The sequence below is a fragment of the Fistularia commersonii genome, chromosome 19, assembly GCF_037954325.1.
Source record: "Fistularia commersonii isolate RoL2024-O1a breed Wild chromosome 19, RoL_Fcom_v1.0, whole genome shotgun sequence".
NCBI lineage: Eukaryota > Metazoa > Chordata > Actinopteri > Syngnathiformes > Fistulariidae > Fistularia > Fistularia commersonii.
Genome location: NC_141302.1, coordinates 12,673,022 through 12,698,649, shown reverse-complemented (window position 1 = coordinate 12,698,649; position 25,628 = coordinate 12,673,022). Strand labels below are relative to the sequence as shown.

Sequence of the window (25,628 nt, the reverse complement as noted above, 5' to 3'; positions counted from 1 at the left end):
CTCTCATTCAAACTTGTGGACGATGTAGAGTCTTCAATGAGCCCGGAGAGAAGCCTGGCAGGAGAACATGGAGACCCCTGGTAGAGAGAACCTTCTGGATCCAAACCTGGACCCTCCTTGCAGATACAGGACTGGGCACTGAGCCACCGTGCTATCCACGCACTCACCCTCTGGCTGCACCTGATTGGGCTTAGCTCCTGTCTGGGTCTGGTTGGAGGTCAAATGACAACCCCAAGTGACCCCATGTGTCCTACAGCCATTGACCTCCATGATATTTGACCCCCAGCTGATATCTTATCACTTCAAAGATGGACTGGAATCCAAACAAAGTGCAGCCTGGTAAGGGAAGAAGTTAACTGTGACATGGTTTCATCCCCCTTTAGCGTTAGCCGGCAAAGCTAATGCCACTAAGAACAAGGTTTCAACAGGTGAAGCTGGTCAAACTGGGATAATCTGGCCTGTAATCCAACCTCAGCATAGCTGGCATTCCCCTGCTATCTGCAGATCCAGGCTATCTTTTGGGAGCCCCCCTCTTTCCACTGATAATCTACCCCTGTGGAATGTCTGATACCATAGCAGCGCCTCGGTAAGGGTAGCCGTCATGCTAGTGGCCTGTAATCTCTGTGCTGCCGGGTTGCTATGGAAATGATGATGTTGCCAAGGTTCGTGCAGCCGGAGGATTCCAGGTTCTCTTTTTTAAAGCTGGCAGGAAGCTTGTTTGTGGAGTGGAAATGTGGCTCGCTCTCCAGGGCTGTGGGTAATAAATATGAGAACAGGACAAACAAGGTTAGCTTGTTAACATTAGCATTCATTTCCACTTCTCATGTACACCTCTGTCAGCAGCTGGAAGCATCTGGAATCGCTGGAGAACAGAACAGCGGCGTGACGTAAACGCTTAGCCCCACGCTAATTCGGGGTTAATTCCTCTTGGATGCCTCCAGCTTGTTTCTGGAAAAAATAAAGAAAACACAACACCGGATAAGGATCAGGAGGAACCCCTTCTGGACCAGGTGGATCCAAAAACCACCTCCTGCCCAGTCGGCTGTTCAGATGACTGCAGGATTAGCTAGTCTGGGTTCTAATCTGTAAAGACTTCTCTGTTTGTACTGTTGTCGTCTCCTATCGCTGGTTAGCTACCCATCTGCCAGGTTAGCTATGTCAGCGTAACTAGAAGCTAACTGGAGTAGAGTGACCAGAAACCTCAGTATTTCCAAAGTCTGGTGGCGGTTTCTGTTTTCTGTAGCACAGTGGCGCCACTCTGCTAAATCAGCAGTAGCATCACATACAGCTAACTGAAATGAGCACTTAGCCCCCTGCTCCAGAAGCTCGGTTAGCACCACTGTCTTAGTGACACTCATTAGCTTTTGGTTGATTTGCTGATTCTTTGTGGATGCCTAATCGTGTGACCACTTGCTTTCTGCTGAGGGTCCGACAAAGTTCTTGGTGGTCCAGGTTGTCCAGGTGGTCTAGGACTCCAGGACGTAGACCGGAGTGGGTCATGGCGTTGTTATAGTCTGCCATTATTTTCTTCAAATCTCGTTGTAGCTCCTCTTAGTTAGCTAGTTCAGGTTAGCTTGTAGCGTTGAGACAATAGAGGCGCAGGTTTACATGGCGACGTCGTCATGTTTTCCTGACAACAGATACGCAGCCCTGCTCCTCATTAGTAATTGGACACCCAAATTGCTAGTCATATATGCTAGCTTTGTTGTAAATAACGTTTTCAGAGATATGAATTCGTACGTTCGTGTGTTTCAAAGTACTCGTCTACTTCTACACTTGCATCTGTAGATGCTACCGCACCATCTGCCCATAACGAAACGGAGAAGAAGCGCAGCTCCCGGTCCGGTGACGTCATGGAGGAGGGCTGGCCAATAAGTCGGGTTTTGATGCGCCTGCGCAGAGAGAGAGCGAGAGAGAGAGAGAGAGAGAGAGAGAGAGAGAGAGAGAGGGGAGAGAAAGCGAAGTTTACGAGCCGACCATGAACGCACCACGGTGGTGCAGCGGTCGGTACCGGAGCCGCCCCCCTCCCTCCCTCCCCCTTCCTCTTCCTAACGGTCGGCCGTGGGATGGTTCCGGTGACGCGCGGATGGTGAACCGCGGAGCGACCGGGCGCCGTGCGCTTCCCCGGGGCGCGCGCACACGCGCACTCTCCGACGTGCCAGGTGCGTGTCCCCGCACGGGCACCGGGGGATGCGTTCCGTGGACGCCGAGTTGCCCCACTAGCCCACGCAGGTCGGAACCCGGTTCGCCATGCTGAGCCTCTTCCTCGGTCTCCTCCTCCTCGTCATCACCGCCGCCAGCGCGCAGCCGCGGGGCGTCTGGCGCGGGAACGGGCTGCGGCTGCGGCGGCGTCCGACCGGCGCGCAACCGCACATCGTGTTCGTGCTCGTGGACGACCAGGGCTTCCGTGACGTGGGCTACCACGGCTCCGAGATCAAGACGCCCACGTTGGACCGGCTGGCGGCGCAAGGCGTCAAGCTAGAGAACTACTACGTGCAGCCGCTCTGCAGCCCCTCCCGGAGCCAGCTGATGACCGGCAGGTAGGATACCGTGCACCGGGCACCGTGCACCGGACACCGGGGCTGCACCTGTCAGCGGGCTCTTACTTTGAAAATCCACTCCGTCGCCACCGTCATAGTAATTACGGTGTAATAACGGTGCGAAAACGACTTCCTGTCGCCGTTCACCCGGAGGCAGTGCTGCTCGAACTCTCTGAGTATCTTAAAAGCTCAATGTCATCTCAAATATTACTTTCTGTCTGCAAACTTTTAAGATAATTAAACGTTGTTGTCATTGCAATAGCCGTGTTGAAGTATGACTACCTTCTAGCCATGCCTGGACTGTTTACAATATACTCTACTTAAATATATATTTTTGCAACTCTTATTCTGAAAGTATTGCTGTCAAACAGCAGAGTTTTGAAATTTCAAATTCAAAAAATTATTTTGAAAAGCCAGATCTGCTCTAATCCTACTTCCCGTGCAAAAAGCTATTATTTGGAAAGTTTTCATCTGACAGTGTGAAATGCAGTTTTAAGGGTTGATCAAACTCAAATACTACCTTCCGTGCAAGTACTTCAACCAGAGTATTACTCTCTTTGTAACTTCGAAAATGTACAGAGACACTTCCCAAGTATTCGCTTTTTCAAAGGTAACTCCCGCCCAATACTATTGATAAATTCTTACCCAAGCGCTTTTCTCTTCCCAAATTGTACATATACCAAAAGTCTACACCTTTTCTGGCCTGTGCACATATACTTACTCTCGGGGTGGGGCAGAGACCCAGATAGTACTTTCTGTCCTGTTACAAAACTCCATTTCACTGGTGTACCACTGCCAGGTTTATTACTCTGTAATTATGATGCTTATTACAATGTAGTAAGTTAAAGTATTTCAGTTTTCCAGCCACAATCTGCTGGCATTCCAAGTACTTCTACTTTTGTGATGGAGTATTTCTCACAAATACTACATAGTTGTTCAGATGTTCTCTCTCTAGGTTTGCTCTTTTTGCAGATACAAAGTACTTTAATCCCATCCAGATTATGTATTCATTAACATTACTACGACTACTACTACTACTTACTTAAATTGGTATTCAGAGGGGTACTGAGTTGTTACCTGGCTAATCTAATCCCAGATTAAACTGCATCTCCTAACCTGACCACCAGGGAGAGAACCCCCCCCCCAACTTCCTCAGCCCTTCAGAGTAAAAGCCCATTCATTTATTTTTAATTTTTTAATGATTTATTAACTCATCTTCAGTTGTTTCCAGACATCCCATTTATTATCATTATGATTATTGTTGTTGTTGTTGTTGATGTTGTTGTTGTTGCTATCATCATCATCATCATGGGGGGGCTTTTCCTGATTTTGATAAGAAACGCTCAAAAAAAGAAACACATCAACATTGACATGGCATGTGTGTATGTATGTGATGTGTGTGTGTGTGTGTGTGTGTGTGTGTGCGCGCCCAGTCCTGTGATGACATAATAGCCTGCAGCTGGGTCTCCGTGGTCCTCACCTACAATCAGAGGAGGCAAAGCATCGCCGTGGAAATGGTGGAACAAATGAATTCTGCGCTGCTGGCTGCCTCGAGGGCATGTGGCCGTTTGGCGGCGGTGCGCCGGCACGGGCGAGTCCGGGCAGATAAACCATGAATCCAAAACAAGAGCGCCTCACCATTCCGCTTCACTGGCTGTTACCACGGCAACCTCATATCGTCCCATCATATCTGTATCTGAATCCACACAGTTGTTCGGGACAACCATAGAGAACTCGCTAAAATAAGCCAAAGGCGCCAAAACTACTACAATGTGTTAGAAAATGTTAAAAGATGCTAACATTGCTAAAAAAGGCAAACATGCTAATATTGCTACAATAGGATAGAAAATGCTAAAAGATGCTAACATTGCTCAAAGGGGCCAAAGATGCTAACATTGCGCCAACATGTTTGAAAATGCTAAAAGTGCTAGCATTGCTTCTAGGTGCTAGAAGATACTGAAAAAAGCGACTCAAAGATAAACAGTGTAATACAATGAGGTATGAACATCAGGCTCTGCTGCACCCCGGCTCCTTAGACCAGCTCCAGGAGGCCCCAGGGACCAGGATCCCAGAGGAAGGGGGGGCGAGGAGGGTCTGGGGCAGGGTGGCTGGAGCCTTGAGTCCCACAATCATGCATCTGCTCCACTTCCAACCCTCCGACGTCAGGGATGTAGGAGTTGGCTTCTGAAGAACCCTGGGCCGCCGCCAGGCTGCTGCGGTACCACGGCGGCACGGATGTTCTAATAGCCAGCGCCTGATGTTTCCCTGCTACAAAGGGAGGTCCACTGCCTGCCAGCAGGGTGGCGCCACTAGAGCACTTTCCTCCCCTGGGGGAGGGGGTGGGGGGTGTGATGAGGAATGTTCCTCAGTAGAACCTTCACCTTCTTTGAGCTTTCCCTCATTTGAAATCAGTGACACACTGATTGACTGGGTGGTCCACAACAAGGTCATGAAGGAGCAGGGTTACCAGGATGCGGCTGATCTGACCCTTCCCAAACAGGAAGTGGGTCAGTATCTTTCTCTTGTCCTTGTCCTGGTCTCTGTCCTAGGAGTGGGGGGTGGTTTCTTCATCTCATGGTTGCAGCCTTTCGGTATGCCAACAATGCCGTACCTGCAGGAGTTGCCTGGAGGGGTCAGGGGGTCATAATCCCTAATGGAGACACACAGTCCTTCCTCCATTATATGAACCCTCCTCCTGCTCCTGGTTCTCCTGCGGATCAAGAACAGAAAGAACTTTGTTAAACGTTGTTCTTGCCCTCTGGCTCTGAACCTCGTGTGGAACCCTGTAGAGATGACAGATGGAGCCGTGTTCTCCAGGCGGTTTGGGTCTAATCCTCTTCTCTCGTTCCCCCTCAGAGACATGTTCTCCTCCACAGCCTCGTGTTCCAGATGGCTCCTCCCCAAAGCTCTCATTCCTTCATCTGAGTTGGAGGCTTCAAAGCTCGATGGGTCTGCCCATTAGCACCACCCGTTAGCAGCACGGCATTGGAACTGGCATCATTCGGCATTGTCAGTAAGCAGTGATGAAGTGCATCTGAGGTCGGGGTCTCCTCCAGGAAAGACCTCGCCTCGTGCCCACTTCTTGGATCAGATGGTTCCATCTGGTTCTGTTTTTTTGGGCTGAAGCAGGAACCCAGAACATCTGAAGCCCTGACAGTCCCCGGGTTCTCACGGGGCCGCCGGTTCTAGGCATCAGTCCTCTGCGCTGGCCGCCATCCCAACCCACACGGTGGTTAGTGTGTGTGTGTGTGTGTGAAACCAACATCTACACCCTCTGGAAAGTTATAGACTCCCCGATCTCCGGTCTTTGTTTCCCTTTGCTTTGAAATGTTCTTATGTTTTCCCCCCTGAAGCCAGTGCTCCATTCTGCCTCCACATTCCACTCGCTACCCGGCGTGAACAACGTAGAGTTGTTCAATTTGAGTGTTGACACCGAAACAGTTGGAGTTCGAGATCCTGCTAGAGTTTTTTGGTCGTTGTTTCTGCACATCATGAGCCCTTGTGAAGTACATCAGATCGGAACGTTCTTTAGCCAGCCTGCTCCATCATGCTAGGTACAGTGTCCTCAGGTCTTTTTCAGTATATTGGAAAACTGCCTCAAATCATCTGTGAAGCTAAGTGTTAGCGAACAGAGATTTACAGGCACCAGACACAACCGCGTGGAAACGTCGAATTAGCCACGTCATGCTAACATGCCCTGTTCTCCATTAAATGTTCCCCCCATCACACCGCTCTGTAAGAACCCCTGCAACCCCTCCCCAAATCCTTATTATTCTCCTCCTCTTGGCAAAACCTTCAGGATCCTCTTGAAGAAGAGCCAGAAGGGGATGGGGGACGTGGGTACTTTCTGGTTTACAACCCGAGGAAACACCACCCACTTACAGTTCCTGTAAATGTAAACCTTGCCGAGCAGTACTCGTAAACCAGCTCGTACTTCAACTTGGGAGTAAATATTTGCAGTACTATGAAGTGACATCCTTTAAAAACTTCATTATCAGGGTAAAGAAGCTGCGCCGCTGAAAGTCAGCAGAGGGGGAGCAGACCGCAGGTCATGGAAGATAGAATTCAATAATACTGCCTGTTGATAACGTGGTACTTTGCCAGTAAATCCTCTGGGGTCTGGAAAACTCTGCTCCACCCAAGTACTGCATCAAAAATTAAATAAAATAGATGCAGCCAGCGGCCTGAAACTGCTTTCTACTGGTTCTGGGGATGAGGCTCCGCCCCCCTCGATGACCCGCTGACGGAAGCAACCACAGCAAAAACTGGCTCCGTCTTTGGTTTTGGACTCAATGCAGCATGAGCTCACAGCTCTTCTCTCTTGATTGACAGCTCTCCCTTTATTGCCTTAACCCCCCCCCCAAAAAAAAATCTGCCCCCCCCCCTCCCCTTCTGCTCTGTAACGTATCAGCTGGTCGCCATAAATCGTTGAAACTCCTCGCTGAGCTCGGGTGTTTCCCTTGGATGTCGTCCATGGTGTTGTTGTTTCTTGTCGTGTCCATCAGGGGCAGAGCTACGAGCAGCTCTGGACATGGATCCAGTCTTGGACTTTCTTGGACTTTCAGTCTTGGAGGTCATACAGTAATAGAGCACAGCCCCGTGGTAAGCATGTGAATATTAGCTTCATAATGTTCGAGCAGTTTGAGTCCAGAAAAGAAAAAGTGTCTTTCAGCGTTTCCAGAAACACAGCCAGCTCGTACTTTCCCTCCTTTAGGAGTCAGATTCGGTGCTGAAAGCTGTGGGGTGGAACGTCCCGGCTCAGCTATTCTCTCTCAAACACTCACGGATTTATTGCGATGGATACGGAACCCTTGTTAGGGTTTCAGATTTTGGGTTTTCTTTCAAACGGACCCTGATGAGTGCCGGTCTGATTTCTCTCCACAGGTACCAGATCCACACTGGCCTGCAGCACTCCATCATCCGGGCCACACAGCCCAACTGCCTGCCCCTGGAGAATGTTACACTGCCCCAGAAGCTCAAGCAGGCGGGGTACTCCACACACATGGTGGGCAAGTGGCACCTGGGCTTTTACAAGCGGGGCTGCATGCCCACCCAGCGGGGCTTCGACACCTTCTTCGGCTCCCTGCTAGGGAGTGGGGACTATTATAGCCACTACAAGTGCGAGGGTCCCGGCATGTGTGGCTACGACCTGTACGAAGGGGAAGAGGCAGCCTGGGAGCAGGACCGCGGCCTGTACTCCACGGTGATGTTCACCCGCAAGGCCATCGGTATCCTCGCCAATCATGACCCCAACAGGCCCCTCTTTCTATATTTGGCCTATCAGGCCGTCCATTCGCCGCTTCAGGTGCCGACCCGCTACCTGGAACGCTACAAGGGGATTCCCAACCTCCACCGGCGGAAGTACGCCGCAATGGTGTCCTGCCTGGACGAGGCCATCCGTAACCTCACGTTTGCCCTCAAGCGGTACGGTTACTATGACAATACGGTTCTTGTGTACTCGTCGGACAACGGGGGCCAGCCATTGGTGGGTGGCAGCAACTGGCCTCTGAGGGGAAGTAAGGCCACATATTGGGAGGGGGGCATCAGGGCGGTGGGCTTCGTCCACAGTCCCCTCTTGGTCAACAAGGGGACGAAGTGTCGATCTCTGGTCCATATCACAGACTGGTTCCCCACGCTAGTGACCCTCGGCGAAGGGACCCTGGATGAGGATTTGAACCTGGATGGGTATGACGTCTGGGAGGCCATCAGCGAAGGCCGGCCTTCCCCCCGCCAGGACATCCTCCACAACATTGACCCCATCTACATCAAGGCCAAGAATGGCTCGTGGAAGGCAGGCTACGGTTTGTGGAACACGGCAATCCAGGCGGCGCTCCGCGTCGGGCACTGGAAGCTCCTGACCGGCGTGCCAGGCTACAGTGACTGGGTTCCCCCACAGACGTTCTCCAGCCAGCGGCTCACCAATCGCTGGCACAACGAGCGTGTGCGCTGGGACCGGGGGAAGTCCCTCTGGCTCTTCAACATAACTGCCGACCCCTACGAACGCGTGGACCTGTCCCAGCGTTACCCACACATCGTGAAGAAGATGCTAATGAGGCTCGTGCAGTACAACAAGACTGCCGTTCCGGTGCGCTACCCCCCTAAAGACTTGCGTTCCAACCCTCAGTATAACGGCGGTGTTTGGGGACCCTGGTACAAGGACGCACGGGAGGAGCAGGAGGAGGAGGAAGCATTCAACAACCTCCTCTCTGACCATCTTGGTCACAGGATGTGGAAGAAGAAGACAAAGACCAAAAAACAGAAAAGGAAGGTGGAGGAGTAGCAACCCCCTTTGTGAAAGACTGACAACATTGTATCTCTCAGGGACTTGACGCTTCCTGTTTCAGGATTTTACTCCTTCAAAGCCCGAATGGCTGGAAGTCATGAAAACAGATCACTTGAAATGCATTTCAAAATAAAGACCTGGGTTTGAAGAGACGCTCCCAAGTTTCCAGGTCGCATAGTAGCCTGGCTAACTTCAGAATTTATTCAAGATTTTGGGAAGTGAGGAAGATTTGTCACGGGCTGCTGATAGCGTGGTACCCCTGGACGAAGCACAAAGGGGAGTCTGAGGGTGTTTTAGACCCCCATTGAGACGAGCAGAAACATTTCAACCTCAGAACAGGAACGCTGACGTAGCAGTTGTTTGCAACACCGTTGTGAAAGGCAGGTTACCATGGCTGACGTGGTTCCTCCATCGCAGAGCCCCCTGCTTTAGAGCAGCCGATGACGAAAACACTTCATGGGGCGCTTCTCGGGTTTTCCCCCATTTTTGTTCTTGTTTGGCTCAACTAAAAACAAACAGTTTTCCAGAGTCACCGAGCACCCCCGCATCCAATCTGCCCCCACCCGCTATTGTTTTAAAAAGCTTGTCCACTTCAAGTTGAAGCTAGCTTCAGGGGCAAACCCTCTAATTTAAAACAGGTGGGAAGCACAACTTAATCAGTCCTTTTAGGGTTCTCGGGGGGCTGGGTTAGGTAGGGGGGAGGTAGCAGATGCTCTCTTTCCCTCAACACTTGTGAGGGCGCCGGAAGAATCCACGCCGCCCCCTTGATCCCGGTGTTTTTTAATTTGCTCCTTCTTTCGACGCTCCATCGGACCTGTTCCTGCTTGCTCTCCACGCGGTTCCTTCAACGTTCCTGCTGTCGTTGCTCTCCTGCACCCGGGGAACCTCCCGCACCATAAGCAACGTACCAAAAATCAAGGCGCTGTCACGCCGGCCCATGTAGAAGAAGGACCCGAACACAACGTTGACCTCCCCTTGATGCAAAGGGCACTTCGAGAATGTCTATTTTTCTAGATCCACGCTGGAACCGACTGCTGGGTTTCACAGCAGATCTTATCGATGGTCGCCACGGTTTACGGCAACGGAAACTGAGCCGGACATCGCCGTTGTTGAGAATGGCCGGAAGAAGACGCAGGCTTCGCATCGACACAAATCTATCTGGTTCTCCAAACACAGCCTGAGCCCGCAATCTCCTCCAGATCCAGTCTGGTCTGTTGCCAACTTGAATGTAAGAATGTCAAAATAAAAGCCCCCGAGTACGAGCCCTTTGTCTCCCGACGTCCTTTCTTCTCCATCTGGTTTGCGTTTCATCACAACCACATCTCCGTCGCTCTGCTGTCAGTTGGCAGTATCGGAACTGCAGGAGCTCGAACATCGAGCCTCTTGCTGAGACCGGCGGTAAACCGGACCTCAGGTCGCTGTTAAAGAGCTAATTGCTGCCTTGCCGGCCTCATCAGTCATGGAGGATCTGTGAGTCGCAGAAGCTGAAACCCATATTACATTACATTACATTACATTTGTCAGACGCTTTTATCCAAAGCGACTTACAATAGAGGACATAGGGACTGCAAATAACACTTGCAAATACACGATGCATATAACTCCATATAACTCGATTCTTCTGCCGACAGTTCAAAACACCAAATCTCTCAGCTGTTCCTTTATAGTGTTAATAGATGTCTTACTGCACAAAACAGGCTATTGTTACACAATTAAGAGATGAGATGCAACCATAAATGTGGAGAAATTTGCAGAAAACACAGCTAGCTTTACTTCTCTGAAGATATGATTGATGTGAAGACATTTCTGTGACTTTATTATTCATTTTTGGGATGTACTATTTCCTTGTCTGGGGGGCATCTCAGTAAAGAGACCTATGATGGGGACAAAAAATCGGCATACCGGGTTTTAACTCTAGAACCTCCACCTGACGAGATTCTTCCGTTCATGAGACTGAACCCGACCACCACCAAGCGGCGCCGACTCCAGGGTAACCCAAACGTCAGACCTACAGACACTTCCTTTTTCTGTCTCACAACAACTAATCAACAGTAGCTTCATCAGAACAGGCTGATGGGCTGCTTCACTGACCATATTACGACGGGTCAAGGGGCGGAGCAGAACGCAGTACTTAAAGGATAACTTGTACTTTTGTACCCCTACAACAAAACATGAGACCTTCACCCTGGAAAGAGAAGGGAGACCAGAGTTCGTTTTCCCGACAATGAATTTTCGAGTTTGCCATTGCAACACATGGGTGAGTTCTCCTTAAAAAATAACGGTTTTATTAACATCTCACTGCTAAAGTATTGACTGACAATCATCAGTACAGTCAAAGGTCAACCAACAAGGAGCTGGTCTTCAATGAAGTGGACATGGAGATGAGCACCGAGGTTCTCCTCTTTGCTCCTGTAATCTATCCATTTAATCTGAAGAGCTATCTGACCTTCAATCACAGCACTTACCTAGAAACCTGTTGTAACCATGCCAACGATAGCAGCTATGCTAACTTTGTGGTAGCGATATAAGCAGAATCATCATGACAGCAGCTGCTCTTTCTTGATTAGAACATTTGCAATCATGACAAGTTCATGTTGTTACAGCTCAATAATGACTTCCTGTCGCCCCATGTGGCCTTCAGGGCAGAAGACCGGACCTAACTTCCTTAGGGTCTCCTCACCTTTATGATTTGCAGGATAAAAAAAAATCACTTTTCTGGCTCAGCGGCTGTCAGAGTCGAACGGCGGACGTTACGAAACATTGTGAGAGTGTTGCGGAACACGGGTTTGAAAAGACAGGGGCTTTCCTTCGGGGAAAGGCATACATCCCTTCCATGCAGACTCACTTGGATCCCGCCATCCTCGAGCCGAACCTTACGCCAGAGTATGATCTCATCGCATTAGGGCAGCAACTCCCGCAGCGACACAAATGTTCTCAGGCTTTGAAAATACGGAGACGGCTCTCCACGATCTCCTAACAGGCTCGAGCTTCTGACCCAGCCCCTCCTCGGCCCCCTTTTGCTTTGATTTATGTCAGGAGGCTGGATTGGACCCGTGGGAACTGGGCTACACCTGGCTAATTTCACTTTTACCTCAAACGGAACACGTGGTCGAGGGGTGGTGGTGGTTGTGGGGGGGTATTATGTTATACAGCAGAAAAAAACGACAGGAGATCGGATTCTGGTTTTGTTATGCGGTGCTGAACAGCCTCTCGCGCAGGAACAGTTAAACCCGGGACTCTGAGCCACATTTGCTTTCAGTTAAGGGCATTAGCATCCATCTTCTGGGGGAAAAAAAGGGGGGTCTTTTTTCTCTCTTCTTCTTTTTCTTGCGGTAACTGAGGCGGCGTAACCAGCCTCTTCATCACGACGGCCCAAAGAAGAAGAGGATGCATATAGAAGTGATCCAAGAGGGCTGTTACTTCTTTCAGCAAACAAGTTGATATTCGAGGTATCTCCCCCTCACCTGGCAGCTGCCAGCTCAGAAGGAACGCGTGAAACGCATCGACTCTGTCTGCGGCTTAAAACGCACTGAAGGCTCGCCATCCCTGCCGGTGGCGGCGGCGGCGGCGGCGGCCCAGCTGCTCGCCACATTCCTGTGACGCGAGGTCACGCCAGCCGGGAAACAGCTGTGGTCATGCATGACAGTGACGACGTGAAAACGCAGCGAAGACGAATCTTGGGGTCGGTGGAAATTCTTTGGTTCGTATGTAAGCGGTCTTGCGGGAGAATGTGCACGGTTGTGCGGTTCTGTGGTTTAGGATGCAGATCGAGGATGAGCTCGACCGATTCTTGCGCCAAACATGGGGATTTCCTGCGATGAGCAATTTCAGCCATGCATGACTGGAACTTCTCCTGGACTTTGAGCTCTGGCGCTCCCTCCCCGTCTGATTTGTGACATAATCTACCCGACCACTGAGCCGCTCCCTCTGCATCGCAGCGCCTCCTGCTCCTCCTCTTCCTCCCAGCGTGCCCTTTCACACGCTTTTCGCCGCAGAAGGTTTTGCTCAAGTCCAGACCTGCGCCCTTCGAGCAGCAGCTGTGTCTTGAATTCTATAAGCTGTCCGCCCCCCTTGCACCTCCTGCACCCCCTGCTCCAGCCCATGCTTCTTGTCATCCTGCCATGGACTCCACCTCTGTATCTCCCATATTCCCCGTCTTCCCTGTACTGGGGTTAAATTGCCTGGGAAGCAGACGTTGTGCCAAAACAAGCCCCGATGTCTGGTGACGCTTGGACACCTGCCAGAACTTCCAGGTGTAGAGTTTTCAAAGCTGTGCTGATTGAAATCAGGTTCTCATATCTTTTATGTTCTCGAGATTCATGGGATGCGGTTCACCGGAAGACACTGCCTCTAAAACCACCTAACAAGGCTCAACTAGCAGCGCCAGATGTCAGCAAATCCAGCTGTTAGCGCTGTTGGCTCTTACCACCACTAGCCGTCAGCATCTCTGGCTACCTCGGCCGTGAGCGCTGTCAGACGTTCGCATCAGCCGTTGGCTCCTCCAACCGTTAGCATCACAAGTTCTTAGCACTGTGTCTAAATCCACTTCTGGAAGCCAAAGCCATCCCTGCTGCCCACATGAAGAAGCCCTGCGAGCCCTCCCATCCGTGAACCCGTCCTTCAGCTCTGCAGCAGGGGAGTCTGGATCAGGTAACCTGAATATCCCTGTGAGCGTTGCCAGATAGGTGGGGGTTCATATGGAATAATAAGAGCTCCAGTGTCCACGTACTATTACTACGAGTCCTCACCTGAGTACACAGCGCTTCAATCCTATATACAGATCTTCTAGCAACTCCTAGTGGTAGTCAGAGGAACTGACTCCTTCAGGAAGGAACAAAACCTGTTCACCTTTATGCTGTGTCGGACCAGATCATGAAACTCCCTTCTACTTGGAGAACAGTCAGATGTGTTTCCTGTTTTTCACCAAAGTTAAAGATGAGAACATTCTTGTCAATCATTGACAAGGATGTTCACGCCCATCCAAGTAGCTGACATTAAGATGATAACAAAAAACTTCTCCTCCAGGGTAGGGGGCGACGACCTACTGATGATTTTGGACTGTGAGAGGAAGACGAACGTCCGGGAGAAAACCCAAGCAGGAGAACATGGAGAGATCACATAAGGGGAGCCCTAGTCACAGACCTGGAGCCGTCCTCCTGAGGGCACAGTGTAGAACCACTGCAACATTATCTTCTTTATTGTACTTCACAAATCCCTTGGTAATTAATTGGTTGTTCAAAGTTACAGTGATACGTAGTACTCACGAGGCACTAGCTAAGAAGAACTGTGTCTCCAGCTGAGGTTTCCAGCATCTGACCTTCCATTTGCAACATTGGCTGTAATGGCCACTGCCATCAAGGAGGTACCAAGCAGGAACCGAAACTCTTAGTAGTTCTTCTACTGGGAGCTCCAAATATCAGCGCTATAAATTAGAGAGAAGACAGAAGAACCGAGGTCTAAGCAGGGAGCCACCTTATTGACCTTTGATCGGACTCCTCAGAAGATGTGCTCTCCACAGCAGGTAGAGCGCTAGCTGTTAGCACCCAGCAGTCAGTAGGTCATGGTTGGGGGACTGGCTGTTCTTCTGTCCCCTTTCAACTTCTAGATGACAGTGATCCAGACAATATCTCAAGTACTGCAAGAACAGTTCGTGCACTGACTCGGGCTTCAACCCCCGTGCATGTAGGTGGGAAGCGTTTCCACGGTGATGGAAAGCTCCGCCTCCCTCCTGCTACCACATGGGTCATCTCCTTGACCTCCCTTCCAGGATCCACCCACCTCCAGATGGAAAGCTTGGGTCAGAACCTCACAGGAAACGCTACATTCTATTTGTATCTCAATAAACCAGGTGGTCCTTCTTGCCGTGGAACAACTGAAAACTTCAATAACTGTGTAATATATAGCGAGCAGTTAGCAATGAAAGGCTGAATGCTGTTATTGCACTTCCCCACTATTCTTTCTCTTTTTCTCTCACTTCCTCATTTCTTCTGCATCACCAGAACGAGGCAGAGCTCACATCTGGTGCAACAGCACCTTCTACCTGTAAGGTTCAAGAAGGCAGGCGCTCTCCAAATCTAAAATTCATTAATTTATTCAATGTCTACACCTTTAATGTCTCCTTGTTTTTTGTTGACAGCGGAACCTTGACATAAGTGAAAGCGGTCGTACAGAGTCTGTTGAGTCTTGAGACAACATGGATGAAGTTCACAAGAAGTTCTTTACTGGGATGCAGCTGATGGTGACGATGGAGAGGCCTCGTTCAATGCCCCCCTCACTTCACCTTTATTCATCTCTGCTACTTTGTGGTTCACTATATTCACCATGCTCCTCATTCATCGGGACTTCAAGGTACTCTTTCAATCTTCCCATCAGTTGTCTGGCAATCGGATACATTTCCTCTCTATCCTTAATCACATGAACCTGCTGCAACCTTCTACCAAGATCTTCATCACCCGTCCTCAGTCCGTGTCCATCTCAAGCCCCAAAAATGAGGGGGAACTGATAAAGTCTCACCTATGACTCCTCTGTCAAATCTACAGCACACCACACACAAGGAGTCCCAGGAGATGTAAGAGGACCTGAAGTTGGTTGGTGTGAGAGGAAAGGTTTGGATGGAGGCAGGTGATAAGCTGTGGTGCGCCCTCAGGGGCTTGCTGCCCAAAGCAAGGAAGAAGATCTTTGTTCCACGGTCAGTAAGTAGTAAGTAGGTAAGCGCACCATACAGCAGATGACCTTGGATGGAGACTGCGGAGTCCCAGGAGACGCTCTGCAACAGGTGTCACTCATTTCATCATTGTTCTGTCTTGATGCTCAGGTTTAAAACACCTGCCCCGTGTGAGGATCGAACTCACGACCTTCAGATTATGAGACTGACGCGCTGCCTGCTGCGCCAACGAGGCTTGGCCAAGGTCCTCTTGCCGGTCCCTATCGCGTCAGACCAAACAGTCAGGCGTTGTCAACTGAAAAAACAAGCTGGGAACGCAAAGCTGGGAGTTCAAAACCCCTGCCTGGCATCATAGCATCTCCAGCAGGAGGTGCTCAGGAAGTTCCCCATTAGGTGTCTGAACAAACTCCACTGCCACATTTACTTTCCAGTCTCTACTCCAAACTCCTCCTGGTGTTTAGGCTACTTACAAGTTGCAACTATGCAACTTAAGGGAGCAGCCCAAAGAAAGGAAGAAGATCTTTGTTCCACGGTAGTCAGTAAGTACGTAAGCGCACCATACAGCAGATGACCTTGGATGGAGACTGCGGAGTCCCAGGAGACGCTCTGCAACAGGTGTCACTCATTTCATCATTGTTCTGTCTTGATGCTCAGGTTTAAAACACCTGCCCCGTGTGAGGATCGAACTCACGACCTTCAGGTTATGAGACTGACGCGCTGCCTGCTGCGCCAACGAGGCTTGGTCAAGGTCCTCTTGCTGGTCCCTATCGCGTCAGACCAAACAGTCAGGCGTTGTCAACTGAAACAACAAGCTGGGAACGCAAAGCTGGGAGTTCAAAACATCTGCCTGACGTCAGGAAGTTCCCCATTAGGTGTCTGAACAAACTCCACTGCCACATTTACTTTCCAGTCTCTACTCCAAACTCCTCCTGGTGGTTAGGCTACTTACAAGTTGCAACTATGCAGACTCCTCCTGGTGGTTAGGCTACTTACAAGTTGCAACTATGCAACTTAAGGGAGCTGCCCAAAGAAAGGAAGAAGATCTTTGTTCCACGGTAGTCAGTAAGTGTGTAAGCGCACCATACAGCAGATGACCTTGGATGGAGACTGCGGAGTCCCAGGAGACGCTCTGCAACAGGTGTCACTCATTTCATCATTGTTCTGTCTTGATGCTCAGGTTTAAAACACCTGCCCCGTGTGAGGATCGAACTCACGACCTTCAGATTATGAGACTGACGCGCTGCCTGCTGCGCCAACGAGGCTTGGCCAAGGTCCTCTTGCCGGTCCCTATCGCGTCAGACCAAACAGTCAGGCGTTGTCAACTGAAAAAACAAGCTGGGAACGCAAAGCTGGGAGTTCAAAACCCCTGCCTGGCGTCATAGCATCTCCAGCAGGAGGTGCTCAGGAAGTTCCCCATTAGGTGTCTGAACAAACTCCACTGCCACATTTACTTTCCAGTCTCTACTCCAAACTCCTCCTGGTGTTTAGGCTACTTACAAGTTGCAACTATGCAACTTAAGGGAGCTGCCCAAAGAAAGGAAGAAGATCTTTGTTCCACGGTAGTCAGTAAGTAGGTAAGCGCACCATACAGCAGATGACCTTGGATGGAGACTGCGGAGTCCCAGGAGACGCTCTGCAACAGGTGTCACTCATTTCATCATTGTTCTGTCTTGATGCTCAGGTTTAAAACACCTGCCCCGTGTGAGGATCGAACTCACGACCTTCAGATTATGAGACTGACGCGCTGCCTGCTGCGCCAACGAGGCTTGGTCAAGGTCCTCTTGCTGGTCCCTATCGGGTCAGACCAAACAGTCAGGCGTTGTCAACTGAAACAACAAGCTGGGAACGCAAAGCTGGGAGTTCAAAACATCTGCCTGACGTCAAGAAGTTCCCCATTAGGTGTCTGAACAAACTCCACTGCCACATTTACTTTCCAGTCTCTACTCCAAACTCCTCCTGGTGGTTAGGCTACTTACAAGTTGCAACTATGCAGACTCCTCCTGGTGGTTAGGCTACTTACAAGTTGCAACTATGCAACTTAAGGGAGCTGCCCAAAGAAAGGAAGAAGATCTTTGTTCCACGGTAGTCAGTAAGTGTGTAAGCGCACCATACAGCAGATGACCTTGGATGGAGACTGCGGAGTCCCAGGAGACGCTCTGCAACAGGTGTCACTCATTTCATCATTGTTCTGTCTTGATGCTCAGGTTTAAAACACCTGCCCCGTGTGAGGATCGAACTCACGACCTTCAGATTATGAGACTGACGCGCTGCCTGCTGCGCCAACGAGGCTTGGTCAAGGTCCTCTTGCTGGTCCCTATCGCGTCAGACCAAACAGTCAGGCGTTGTCAACTGAAACAACAAGCTGGGAACGCAAAGCTGGGAGTTCAAAACACCTGCCTGACGTCAGGAAGTTCCCCATTAGGTGTCTGAACAAACTCCACTGCCACATTTACTTTCCAGTCTCTACTCCAAACTCCTCCTGGTGGTTAGGCTACTTACAAGTTGCAACTATCCAACTTAAGGGAGCTGCCCAAAGAAAGGAAGAAGATCTTTGTTCCACGGTAGTCAGTAAGTGTACCATACAGCAGATGACCTTGGATGGAGACTGCGGAGTCCCAGGAGACGCTCTGCAACAGGTGTCACTCATTTCATCATTGTTCTGTCTTGATGCTCAGGTTTAAAACACCTGCCCCGTGTGAGGATCGAACTCACGACCTTCAGATTATGAGACTGACGCGCTGCCTGCTGCGCCAACGAGGCTTGGTCAAGGTCCTCTTGCTGGTCCCTATCGCGTCAGACCAAACAGTCAGGCGTTGTCAACTGAAACAACAAGCTGGGAACGCAAAGCTGGGAGTTCAAAACATCTGCCTGACGTCAGGAAGTTCCCCATTAGGTGTCTGAACAAACTCCACTGCCACATTTACTTTCCAGTCTCTACTCCAAACTCCTCCTGGTGGTTAGGCTACTTACAAGTTGCAACTATGCAGACTCCTCCTGGTGGTTAGGCTACTTACAAGTTGCAACTATGCAACTTAAGGGAGCTGCCCAAAGAAAGGAAGAAGATCTTTGTTCCACGGTAGTCGGTAAGTACGTAAGCGCACCATACAGCAGATGACCTTGGATGGAGACTGCGGAGTCCCAGGAGACGCTCTGCAACAGGTGTCACTCATTTCATCATTGTTCTGTCTTGATGCTCAGGTTTAAAACACCTGCCCCGTGTGAGGATCGAACTCACGACCTTCAGATTATGAGACTGACGCGCTGCCTGCTGCGCCAACGAGGCTTGGTCAAGGTCCTCTTGCTGGTCCCTATCGCGTCAGACCAAACAGTCAGGCGTTGTCAACTGAAACAACAAGCTGGGAACGCAAAGCTGGGAGATCAAAACATCTGCCTGACGTCAGGAAGTTCCCCATTAGGTGTCTGAACAAACTCCACTGCCACATTTACTTTCCAGTCTCTACTCCAAACTCCTCCTGGTGGTTAGGCTACTTACAAGTTGCAACTATGCAGACTCCTCCTGGTGGTTAGGCTACTTACAAGTTGCAACTATGCAACTTAAGGGAGCTGCCCAAAGAAAGGAAGAAGATCTTTGTTCCACGGTAGTCGGTAAGTGTGTAAGCGCACCATACAGCAGATGACCTTGGATGGAGACTGCGGAGTCCCAGGAGACGCTCTGCAACAGGTGTCACTCATTTCATCATTGTTCTGTCTTGATGCTCAGGTTTAAAACACCTGCCCCGTGTGAGGATCGAACTCACGACCTTCAGATTATGAGACTGACGCGCTGCCTGCTGCGCCAACGAGGCTTGGTCAAGGTCCTCTTGCTGGTCCCTATCGCGTCAGACTAAACAGTCAGGCGTTGTCAACTGAAACAACAAGCTGGGAACGCAAAGCTGGGAGTTCAAAACATCTGCCTGACGTCAGGAAGTTCCCCATTAGGTGTCTGAACAAACTCCACTGCCACATTTACTTTCCAGTCTCTACTCCAAACTCCTCCTGGTGGTTAGGCTACTTACAAGTTGCAACTATGCAGACTCCTCCTGGTGGTTAGGCTACTTACAAGTTGCAACTATGCAACTTAAGGGAGCTGCCCAAAGAAAGGAAGAAGATCTTTGTTCCACGGTAGTCAGTAAGTGTGTAAGCGCACCATACAGCAGATGACCTTGGATGGAGACTGCGGAGTCCCAGGAGACGCTCTGCAACAGGTGTCACTCATTTCATCATTGTTCTGTCTTGATGCTCAGGTTTAAAACACCTGCCCCGTGTGAGGATCGAACTCACGACCTTCAGATTATGAGACTGACGCGCTGCCTGCTGCGCCAACGAGGCTTGGTCAAGGTCCTCTTGCTGGTCCCTATCGCGTCAGACCAAACAGTCAGGCGTTGTCAACTGAAACAACAAGCTGGGAACGCAAAGCTGGGAGTTCAAAACATCTGCCTGACGTCAGGAAGTTCCCCATTAGGTGTCTGAACAAACTCCACTGCCACATTTACTTTCCAGTCTCTACTCCAAACTCCTCCTGGTGGTTAGGCTACTTACAAGTTGCAACTATGCAGACTCCTCCTGGTGGTTAGGCTACTTACAAGTTGCAACTATGCAACTTAAGGGAGCTGCCCAAAGAAAGGAAGAAGATCTTTGTTCCACGGTAGTCGGTAAGTACGTAAGCGCACCATACAGCAGATGACCTTGGATGGAGACTGCGGAGTCCCAGGAGACGCTCTGCGACAGGTGTCACTCATTTCATCATTGTTCTGTCTTGATGCTCAGGTTTAAAACACCTGCCCCGTGTGAGGATCGAACTCACGACCTTCAGATTATGAGACTGACGCGCTGCCTGCTGCGCCAACGAGGCTTGGTCAAGGTCCTCTTGCTGGTCCCTATCGCGTCAGACTAAACAGTCAGGCGTTGTCAACTGAAACAACAAGCTGGGAACGCAAAGCTGGGAGTTCAAAACATCTGCCTGACGTCAGGAAGTTCCCCATTAGGTGTCTGAACAAACTCCACTGCCACATTTACTTTCCAGTCTCTACTCCAAACTCCTCCTGGTGGTTAGGCTACTTACAAGTTGCAACTATGCAGACTCCTCCTGGTGGTTAGGCTACTTACAAGTTGCAACTATGCAACTTAAGGGAGCTGCCCAAAGAAAGGAAGAAGATCTTTGTTCCACGGTAGTCGGTAAGTACGTAAGCGCACCATACAGCAGATGACCTTGGATGGAGACTGCGGAGTCCCAGGAGACGCTCTGCAACAGGTGTCACTCATTTCATCATTGTTCTGTCTTGATGCTCAGGTTTAAAACACCTGCCCCGTGTGAGGATCGAACTCACGACCTTCAGATTATGAGACTGACGCGCTGCCTGCTGCGCCAACGAGGCTTGGTCAAGGTCCTCTTGCTGGTCCCTATCGCGTCAGACTAAACAGTCAGGCGTTGTCAACTGAAACAACAAGCTGGGAACGCAAAGCTGGGAGTTCAAAACATCTGCCTGACGTCAGGAAGTTCCCCATTAGGTGTCTGAACAAACTCCACTGCCACATTTACTTTCCAGTCTCTACTCCAAACTCCTCCTGGTGGTTAGGCTACTTACAAGTTGCAACTATGCAGACTCCTCCTGGTGGTTAGGCTACTTACAAGTTGCAACTATGCAACTTAAGGGAGCTGCCCAAAGAAAGGAAGAAGATCTTTGTTCCACGGTAGTCAGTAAGTGTGTAAGCGCACCATACAGCAGATGACCTTGGATGGAGACTGCGGAGTCCCAGGAGACGCTCTGCAACAGGTGTCACTCATTTCATCATTGTTCTGTCTTGATGCTCAGGTTTAAAACACCTGCCCCGTGTGAGGATCGAACTCACGACCTTCAGATTATGAGACTGACGCGCTGCCTGCTGCGCCAACGAGGCTTGGTCAAGGTCCTCTTGCTGGTCCCTATCGCGTCAGACCAAACAGTCAGGCGTTGTCAACTGAAACAACAAGCTGGGAACGCAAAGCTGGGAGTTCAAAACATCTGCCTGACGTCAGGAAGTTCCCCATTAGGTGTCTGAACAAACTCCACTGCCACATTTACTTTCCAGTCTCTACTCCAAACTCCTCCTGGTGGTTAGGCTACTTACAAGTTGCAACTATGCAGACTCCTCCTGGTGGTTAGGCTACTTACAAGTTGCAACTATGCAACTTAAGGGAGCTGCCCAAAGAAAGGAAGAAGATCTTTGTTCCACGGTAGTCGGTAAGTACGTAAGCGCACCATACAGCAGATGACCTTGGATGGAGACTGCGGAGTCCCAGGAGACGCTCTGCAACAGGTGTCACTCATTTCATCATTGTTCTGTCTTGATGCTCAGGTTTAAAACACCTGCCCCGTGTGAGGATCGAACTCACGACCTTCAGATTATGAGACTGACGCGCTGCCTGCTGCGCCAACGAGGCTTGGTCAAGGTCCTCTTGCTGGTCCCTATCGCGTCAGACCAAACAGTCAGGCGTTGTCAACTGAAACAACAAGCTGGGAACGCAAAGCTGGGAGTTCAAAACATCTGCCTGACGTCAGGAAGTTCCCCATTAGGTGTCTGAACAAACTCCACTGCCACATTTACTTTCCAGTCTCTACTCCAAACTCCTCCTGGTGGTTAGGCTACTTACAAGTTGCAACTATGCAGACTCCTCCTGGTGGTTAGGCTACTTACAAGTTGCAACTATGCAACTTAAGGGAGCTGCCCAAAGAAAGGAAGAAGATCTTTGTTCCACGGTAGTCGGTAAGTACGTAAGCGCACCATACAGCAGATGACCTTGGATGGAGACTGCGGAGTCCCAGGAGACGCTCTGCAACAGGTGTCACTCATTTCATCATTGTTCTGTCTTGATGCTCAGGTTTAAAACACCTGCCCCGTGTGAGGATCGAACTCACGACCTTCAGATTATGAGACTGACGCGCTGCCTGCTGCGCCAACGAGGCTTGGTCAAGGTCCTCTTGCTGGTCCCTATCGCGTCAGACTAAACAGTCAGGCATTGTCAACTGAAACAACAAGCTGGGAACGCAAAGCTGGGAGTTCAAAACATCTGCCTGACGTCAGGAAGTTCCCCATTAGGTGTCTGAACAAACTCCACTGCCACATTTACTTTCCAGTCTCTACTCCAAACTCCTCCTGGTGGTTAGGCTACTTACAAGTTGCAACTATGCAGACTCCTCCTGGTGGTTAGGCTACTTACAAGTTGCAACTATGCAACTTAAGGGAGCTGCCCAAAGAAAGGAAGAAGATCTTTGTTCCACGGTAGTCAGTAAGTGTGTAAGCGCACCATACAGCAGATGACCTTGGATGGAGACTGCGGAGTCCCAGGAGACGCTCTGCAACAGGTGTCACTCATTTCATCATTGTTCTGTCTTGATGCTCAGGTTTAAAACACCTGCCCCGTGTGAGGATCGAACTCACGACCTTCAGATTATGAGACTGACGCGCTGCCTGCTGCGCCAACGAGGCTTGGTCAAGGTCCTCTTGCTGGTCCCTATCGCGTCAGACCAAACAGTCAGGCGTTGTCAACTGAAACAACAAGCTGGGAACGCAAAGCTGGGAGTTCAAAACACCTGCCTGACGTCAGGAAGTTCCCCATTAGGTGTCTGAACAAACTCCACTGCCACATTTACTTTCCAGTCTCTACTCCAAACTCCTCCTGGTGGTTAGGCTACTTACAAGTTGCAACTATGCAGACTCCTCCTGGTGGTTAGGCTACTTACAAGTTGCAACTATGCAACTTAAGGGAGCTGCCCAAAGAAAGGAAGAAGATCTTTGTTCCACGGTAGTCGGTAAGTACGTAAGCGCACCATACAGCAGATGACCTTGGATGGAGACTGCGGAGTCCCAGGAGACGCTCTGCAACAGGTGTCACTCATTTCATCATTGTTCTGTCTTGATGCTCAGGTTTAAAACACCTGCCCCGTGTGAGGATCGAACTCACGACCTTCAGATTATGAGACTGACGCGCTGCCTGCTGCGCCAACGAGGCTTGGCCAAGGTCCTCTTGCCGGTCGCTATGGGGTCAGACCAAACAGTCAGGCGTTGTCAACTGAAACAACAAGCTGGGAACGCAAAGCTGGGAGTTCAAAACCCCTGCCTGGCGTCATAGCATCTCCAGCAGGAGGTGCTCAGGAAGTTCCCCATTAGGTGTCTGAACAAACTCCACTGCCACATTTACTTTCCAGTCTCTACTCCAAACTCCTCCTGGTGTTTAGGCTACTTACAAGTTGCAACTATGCAACTTAAGGGAGCTGCCCAAAGAAAGGAAGAAGATCTTTGTTCCACGGTCAGTAAGTAGTAAGTAGGTAAGCGCACCATACAGCAGATGACCTTGGATGGAGACTGCGGAGTCCCAGGAGACGCTCTGCAACAGGTGTCACTCATTTCATCATTGTTCTGTCTTGATGCTCAGGTTTAAAACACCTGCCCCGTGTGAGGATCGAACTCACAACCTTCAGATTATGAGACTGACGCTCTGCCTGCTGCGCCAACGAGGCTTGGCCGAGGTCCTCTTGCCGGTCGCTATGGGGTCAGACCAAACAGTCAGGCGTTGTCAACTGAAACAACAAGCTGGGAACGCAAAGCTGGGAGTTCAAAACACCTGCCTGACGTCAGGAAGTTCCCCATTAGGTGTCTGAACAAACTCCACTGCCACATTTACTTTCCAGTCTCTACTCCAAACTCCTCCTGGTGGTTAGGCTACTTATAAGTTGCAACTATGCAACCAAGGTCTGGTTTCTTCAGTGATGTGACCCAAAGTTAGTGACTGCCGGTGAGAATGGGGACATGGATGGATGGTAGAATGAGGTCTTCTTCTTTGCCACAGCAGAATGACACAGTGCTCAAATCAGTGATGGGACCATGCAGACCTTTCCATTCAATCCACATTCCATCCCAGGCTCACTCAGGAACAAGATATTTGACCTCTTTCAGTTGGGACAGGGACCCCCTTCCAGGAGCATGCATGATAGCTGCAACAAGACAAAATACGTAGGTGTGAGTAAAAGGTTAGGCCTAGTATGGGCCTGATGAAGATCTGGCTTGAAGGATGGGTTGCTGAGAACGGAGCTGCCAGGCAGGCGGGAAGCCTAGAGGAGTACCAGAGGAGGTTGACGTAAGGAGGGAAATAGGACCAGAAGTTGGTTGGTATGATAACGGGTCAGAGCCGCTGTCTGGTCAGTAATCTTCCTTCAGTGACTGTGGAGATGTTCTGAATCAGGAGTCTGATTGGTGTTCAGGGCTTCAGATGCTGAAGAGTTTTCCAGAGAACTGTCGCTCCCTTATTTGTCACCTGCCACCTCCACATCAACAAGGGGGTGAAATACTCAGGTATTAAGTAGGTTGGCAGAAAGTCCATACAATTACATCACCACGGGTCCACTTTATTCTTCATAAATATAATATCTAGACTCATAAACCTCCCAAACCAATGAGAACCCTCTGGTAACGTTCCTCCATGTTCTCCTGCTGTTGAATCAAACACTGAAAGATCCCGTTTTTTGTTGTCCGAGTTTGGACGCTTTCAGTTTGAGTTGAAGGCCAAAGGTTTGAAAGATATGAGGATGGAGTTCAAAATGAACACTTAAGGTCTGAGAAGGTAAACTTACCCTCAACGTTCAGTCCTCTTGATGTCCACAATCTACCAGGGAATTGGTCAGGAATATAAAGATTGTTTCCTTGGAGGAGACCAGGTTCTAGTAACGTGGACAACAGAAGAGCGGTCAGACTCTGGCACTGCCTGCTGTTTCCAACAGGGCCTAGAGGTCAGAACTTGAACTGGCAAGGAAACAAATCCTGCAGGATTTAACTTCTGGACAGGAAGAGAACATCTAAGAAGGGTCCAGAGCTCCTGTCAGATCAGGGATCTTCTTCAAATCTACCATGATTTTTTTTCAACTCATATTTTCATTGTCTCCCAGCCTTGTTGGCACAGTAGGTGAGGTCTTATAATCTGAAGGTTGTGAGTTCAATTAAACTTGGACATGAAGACAAGAAGCTGATGGAGATTAAATGATTGACACTGGTCATGGGGTTCTTGTGGATCTTCTGTGTTCCTATGGCAACAACCTCAACTCCTCCGCAGAACATGCAGCTGACAATTCCATCCCAAAACCCAAAGTGGTCTTCTTGAAGACTGTTT

General features: G+C 50.0%; 1 protein-coding gene and 17 non-coding genes across 18 annotated transcripts; 1 reads left to right on the top strand and 17 right to left on the bottom strand.

Annotated features, from left to right (window-relative positions):
- Positions 1-1,746: 1,746 nt before the first annotated feature.
- Positions 1,747-10,085, top strand: arsj (arylsulfatase family, member J). Its single transcript, XM_086166519.1, has 2 exons — positions 1,747-2,540; positions 7,425-10,085. The coding sequence occupies exons 1-2, from the start codon at positions 2,251-2,253 to the stop codon at positions 8,818-8,820; spliced, it is 1,686 nt and encodes a 561-aa protein (XP_086022645.1). The 5' UTR covers positions 1,747-2,250; the 3' UTR covers positions 8,821-10,085.
- Positions 10,086-15,649: 5,564 nt separating this feature from the next.
- On the bottom strand, positions 15,650-15,722 carry trnam-cau (transfer RNA methionine (anticodon CAU)). Its single transcript has one exon. It is a non-coding gene; the product is annotated as a tRNA-Met (tRNA).
- A 431-nt stretch (positions 15,723-16,153) lies between these two features.
- On the bottom strand, positions 16,154-16,226 carry trnam-cau (transfer RNA methionine (anticodon CAU)). The gene has a single exon. It is a non-coding gene; the product is annotated as a tRNA-Met (tRNA).
- A 450-nt stretch (positions 16,227-16,676) lies between these two features.
- On the bottom strand, positions 16,677-16,749 carry trnam-cau (transfer RNA methionine (anticodon CAU)). Its single transcript has one exon. It is a non-coding gene; the product is annotated as a tRNA-Met (tRNA).
- A 431-nt stretch (positions 16,750-17,180) lies between these two features.
- trnam-cau (transfer RNA methionine (anticodon CAU)) lies at positions 17,181-17,253 on the bottom strand. The gene has a single exon. It is a non-coding gene; the product is annotated as a tRNA-Met (tRNA).
- A 450-nt stretch (positions 17,254-17,703) lies between these two features.
- On the bottom strand, positions 17,704-17,776 carry trnam-cau (transfer RNA methionine (anticodon CAU)). The gene has a single exon. It is a non-coding gene; the product is annotated as a tRNA-Met (tRNA).
- Positions 17,777-18,174: 398 nt separating this feature from the next.
- trnam-cau (transfer RNA methionine (anticodon CAU)) lies at positions 18,175-18,247 on the bottom strand. The gene has a single exon. It is a non-coding gene; the product is annotated as a tRNA-Met (tRNA).
- Positions 18,248-18,697: 450 nt separating this feature from the next.
- On the bottom strand, positions 18,698-18,770 carry trnam-cau (transfer RNA methionine (anticodon CAU)). Its single transcript has one exon. It is a non-coding gene; the product is annotated as a tRNA-Met (tRNA).
- Positions 18,771-19,220: 450 nt separating this feature from the next.
- Positions 19,221-19,293, bottom strand: trnam-cau (transfer RNA methionine (anticodon CAU)). Its single transcript has one exon. It is a non-coding gene; the product is annotated as a tRNA-Met (tRNA).
- Positions 19,294-19,743: 450 nt separating this feature from the next.
- On the bottom strand, positions 19,744-19,816 carry trnam-cau (transfer RNA methionine (anticodon CAU)). Its single transcript has one exon. It is a non-coding gene; the product is annotated as a tRNA-Met (tRNA).
- Positions 19,817-20,266: 450 nt separating this feature from the next.
- trnam-cau (transfer RNA methionine (anticodon CAU)) lies at positions 20,267-20,339 on the bottom strand. Its single transcript has one exon. It is a non-coding gene; the product is annotated as a tRNA-Met (tRNA).
- A 450-nt stretch (positions 20,340-20,789) lies between these two features.
- On the bottom strand, positions 20,790-20,862 carry trnam-cau (transfer RNA methionine (anticodon CAU)). The gene has a single exon. It is a non-coding gene; the product is annotated as a tRNA-Met (tRNA).
- A 450-nt stretch (positions 20,863-21,312) lies between these two features.
- Positions 21,313-21,385, bottom strand: trnam-cau (transfer RNA methionine (anticodon CAU)). The gene has a single exon. It is a non-coding gene; the product is annotated as a tRNA-Met (tRNA).
- Positions 21,386-21,835: 450 nt separating this feature from the next.
- On the bottom strand, positions 21,836-21,908 carry trnam-cau (transfer RNA methionine (anticodon CAU)). The gene has a single exon. It is a non-coding gene; the product is annotated as a tRNA-Met (tRNA).
- A 450-nt stretch (positions 21,909-22,358) lies between these two features.
- Positions 22,359-22,431, bottom strand: trnam-cau (transfer RNA methionine (anticodon CAU)). The gene has a single exon. It is a non-coding gene; the product is annotated as a tRNA-Met (tRNA).
- Positions 22,432-22,881: 450 nt separating this feature from the next.
- On the bottom strand, positions 22,882-22,954 carry trnam-cau (transfer RNA methionine (anticodon CAU)). The gene has a single exon. It is a non-coding gene; the product is annotated as a tRNA-Met (tRNA).
- A 450-nt stretch (positions 22,955-23,404) lies between these two features.
- trnam-cau (transfer RNA methionine (anticodon CAU)) lies at positions 23,405-23,477 on the bottom strand. The gene has a single exon. It is a non-coding gene; the product is annotated as a tRNA-Met (tRNA).
- Positions 23,478-23,912: 435 nt separating this feature from the next.
- Positions 23,913-23,985, bottom strand: trnam-cau (transfer RNA methionine (anticodon CAU)). Its single transcript has one exon. It is a non-coding gene; the product is annotated as a tRNA-Met (tRNA).
- Between the last annotated feature and the right edge of the window lie 1,643 nt (positions 23,986-25,628).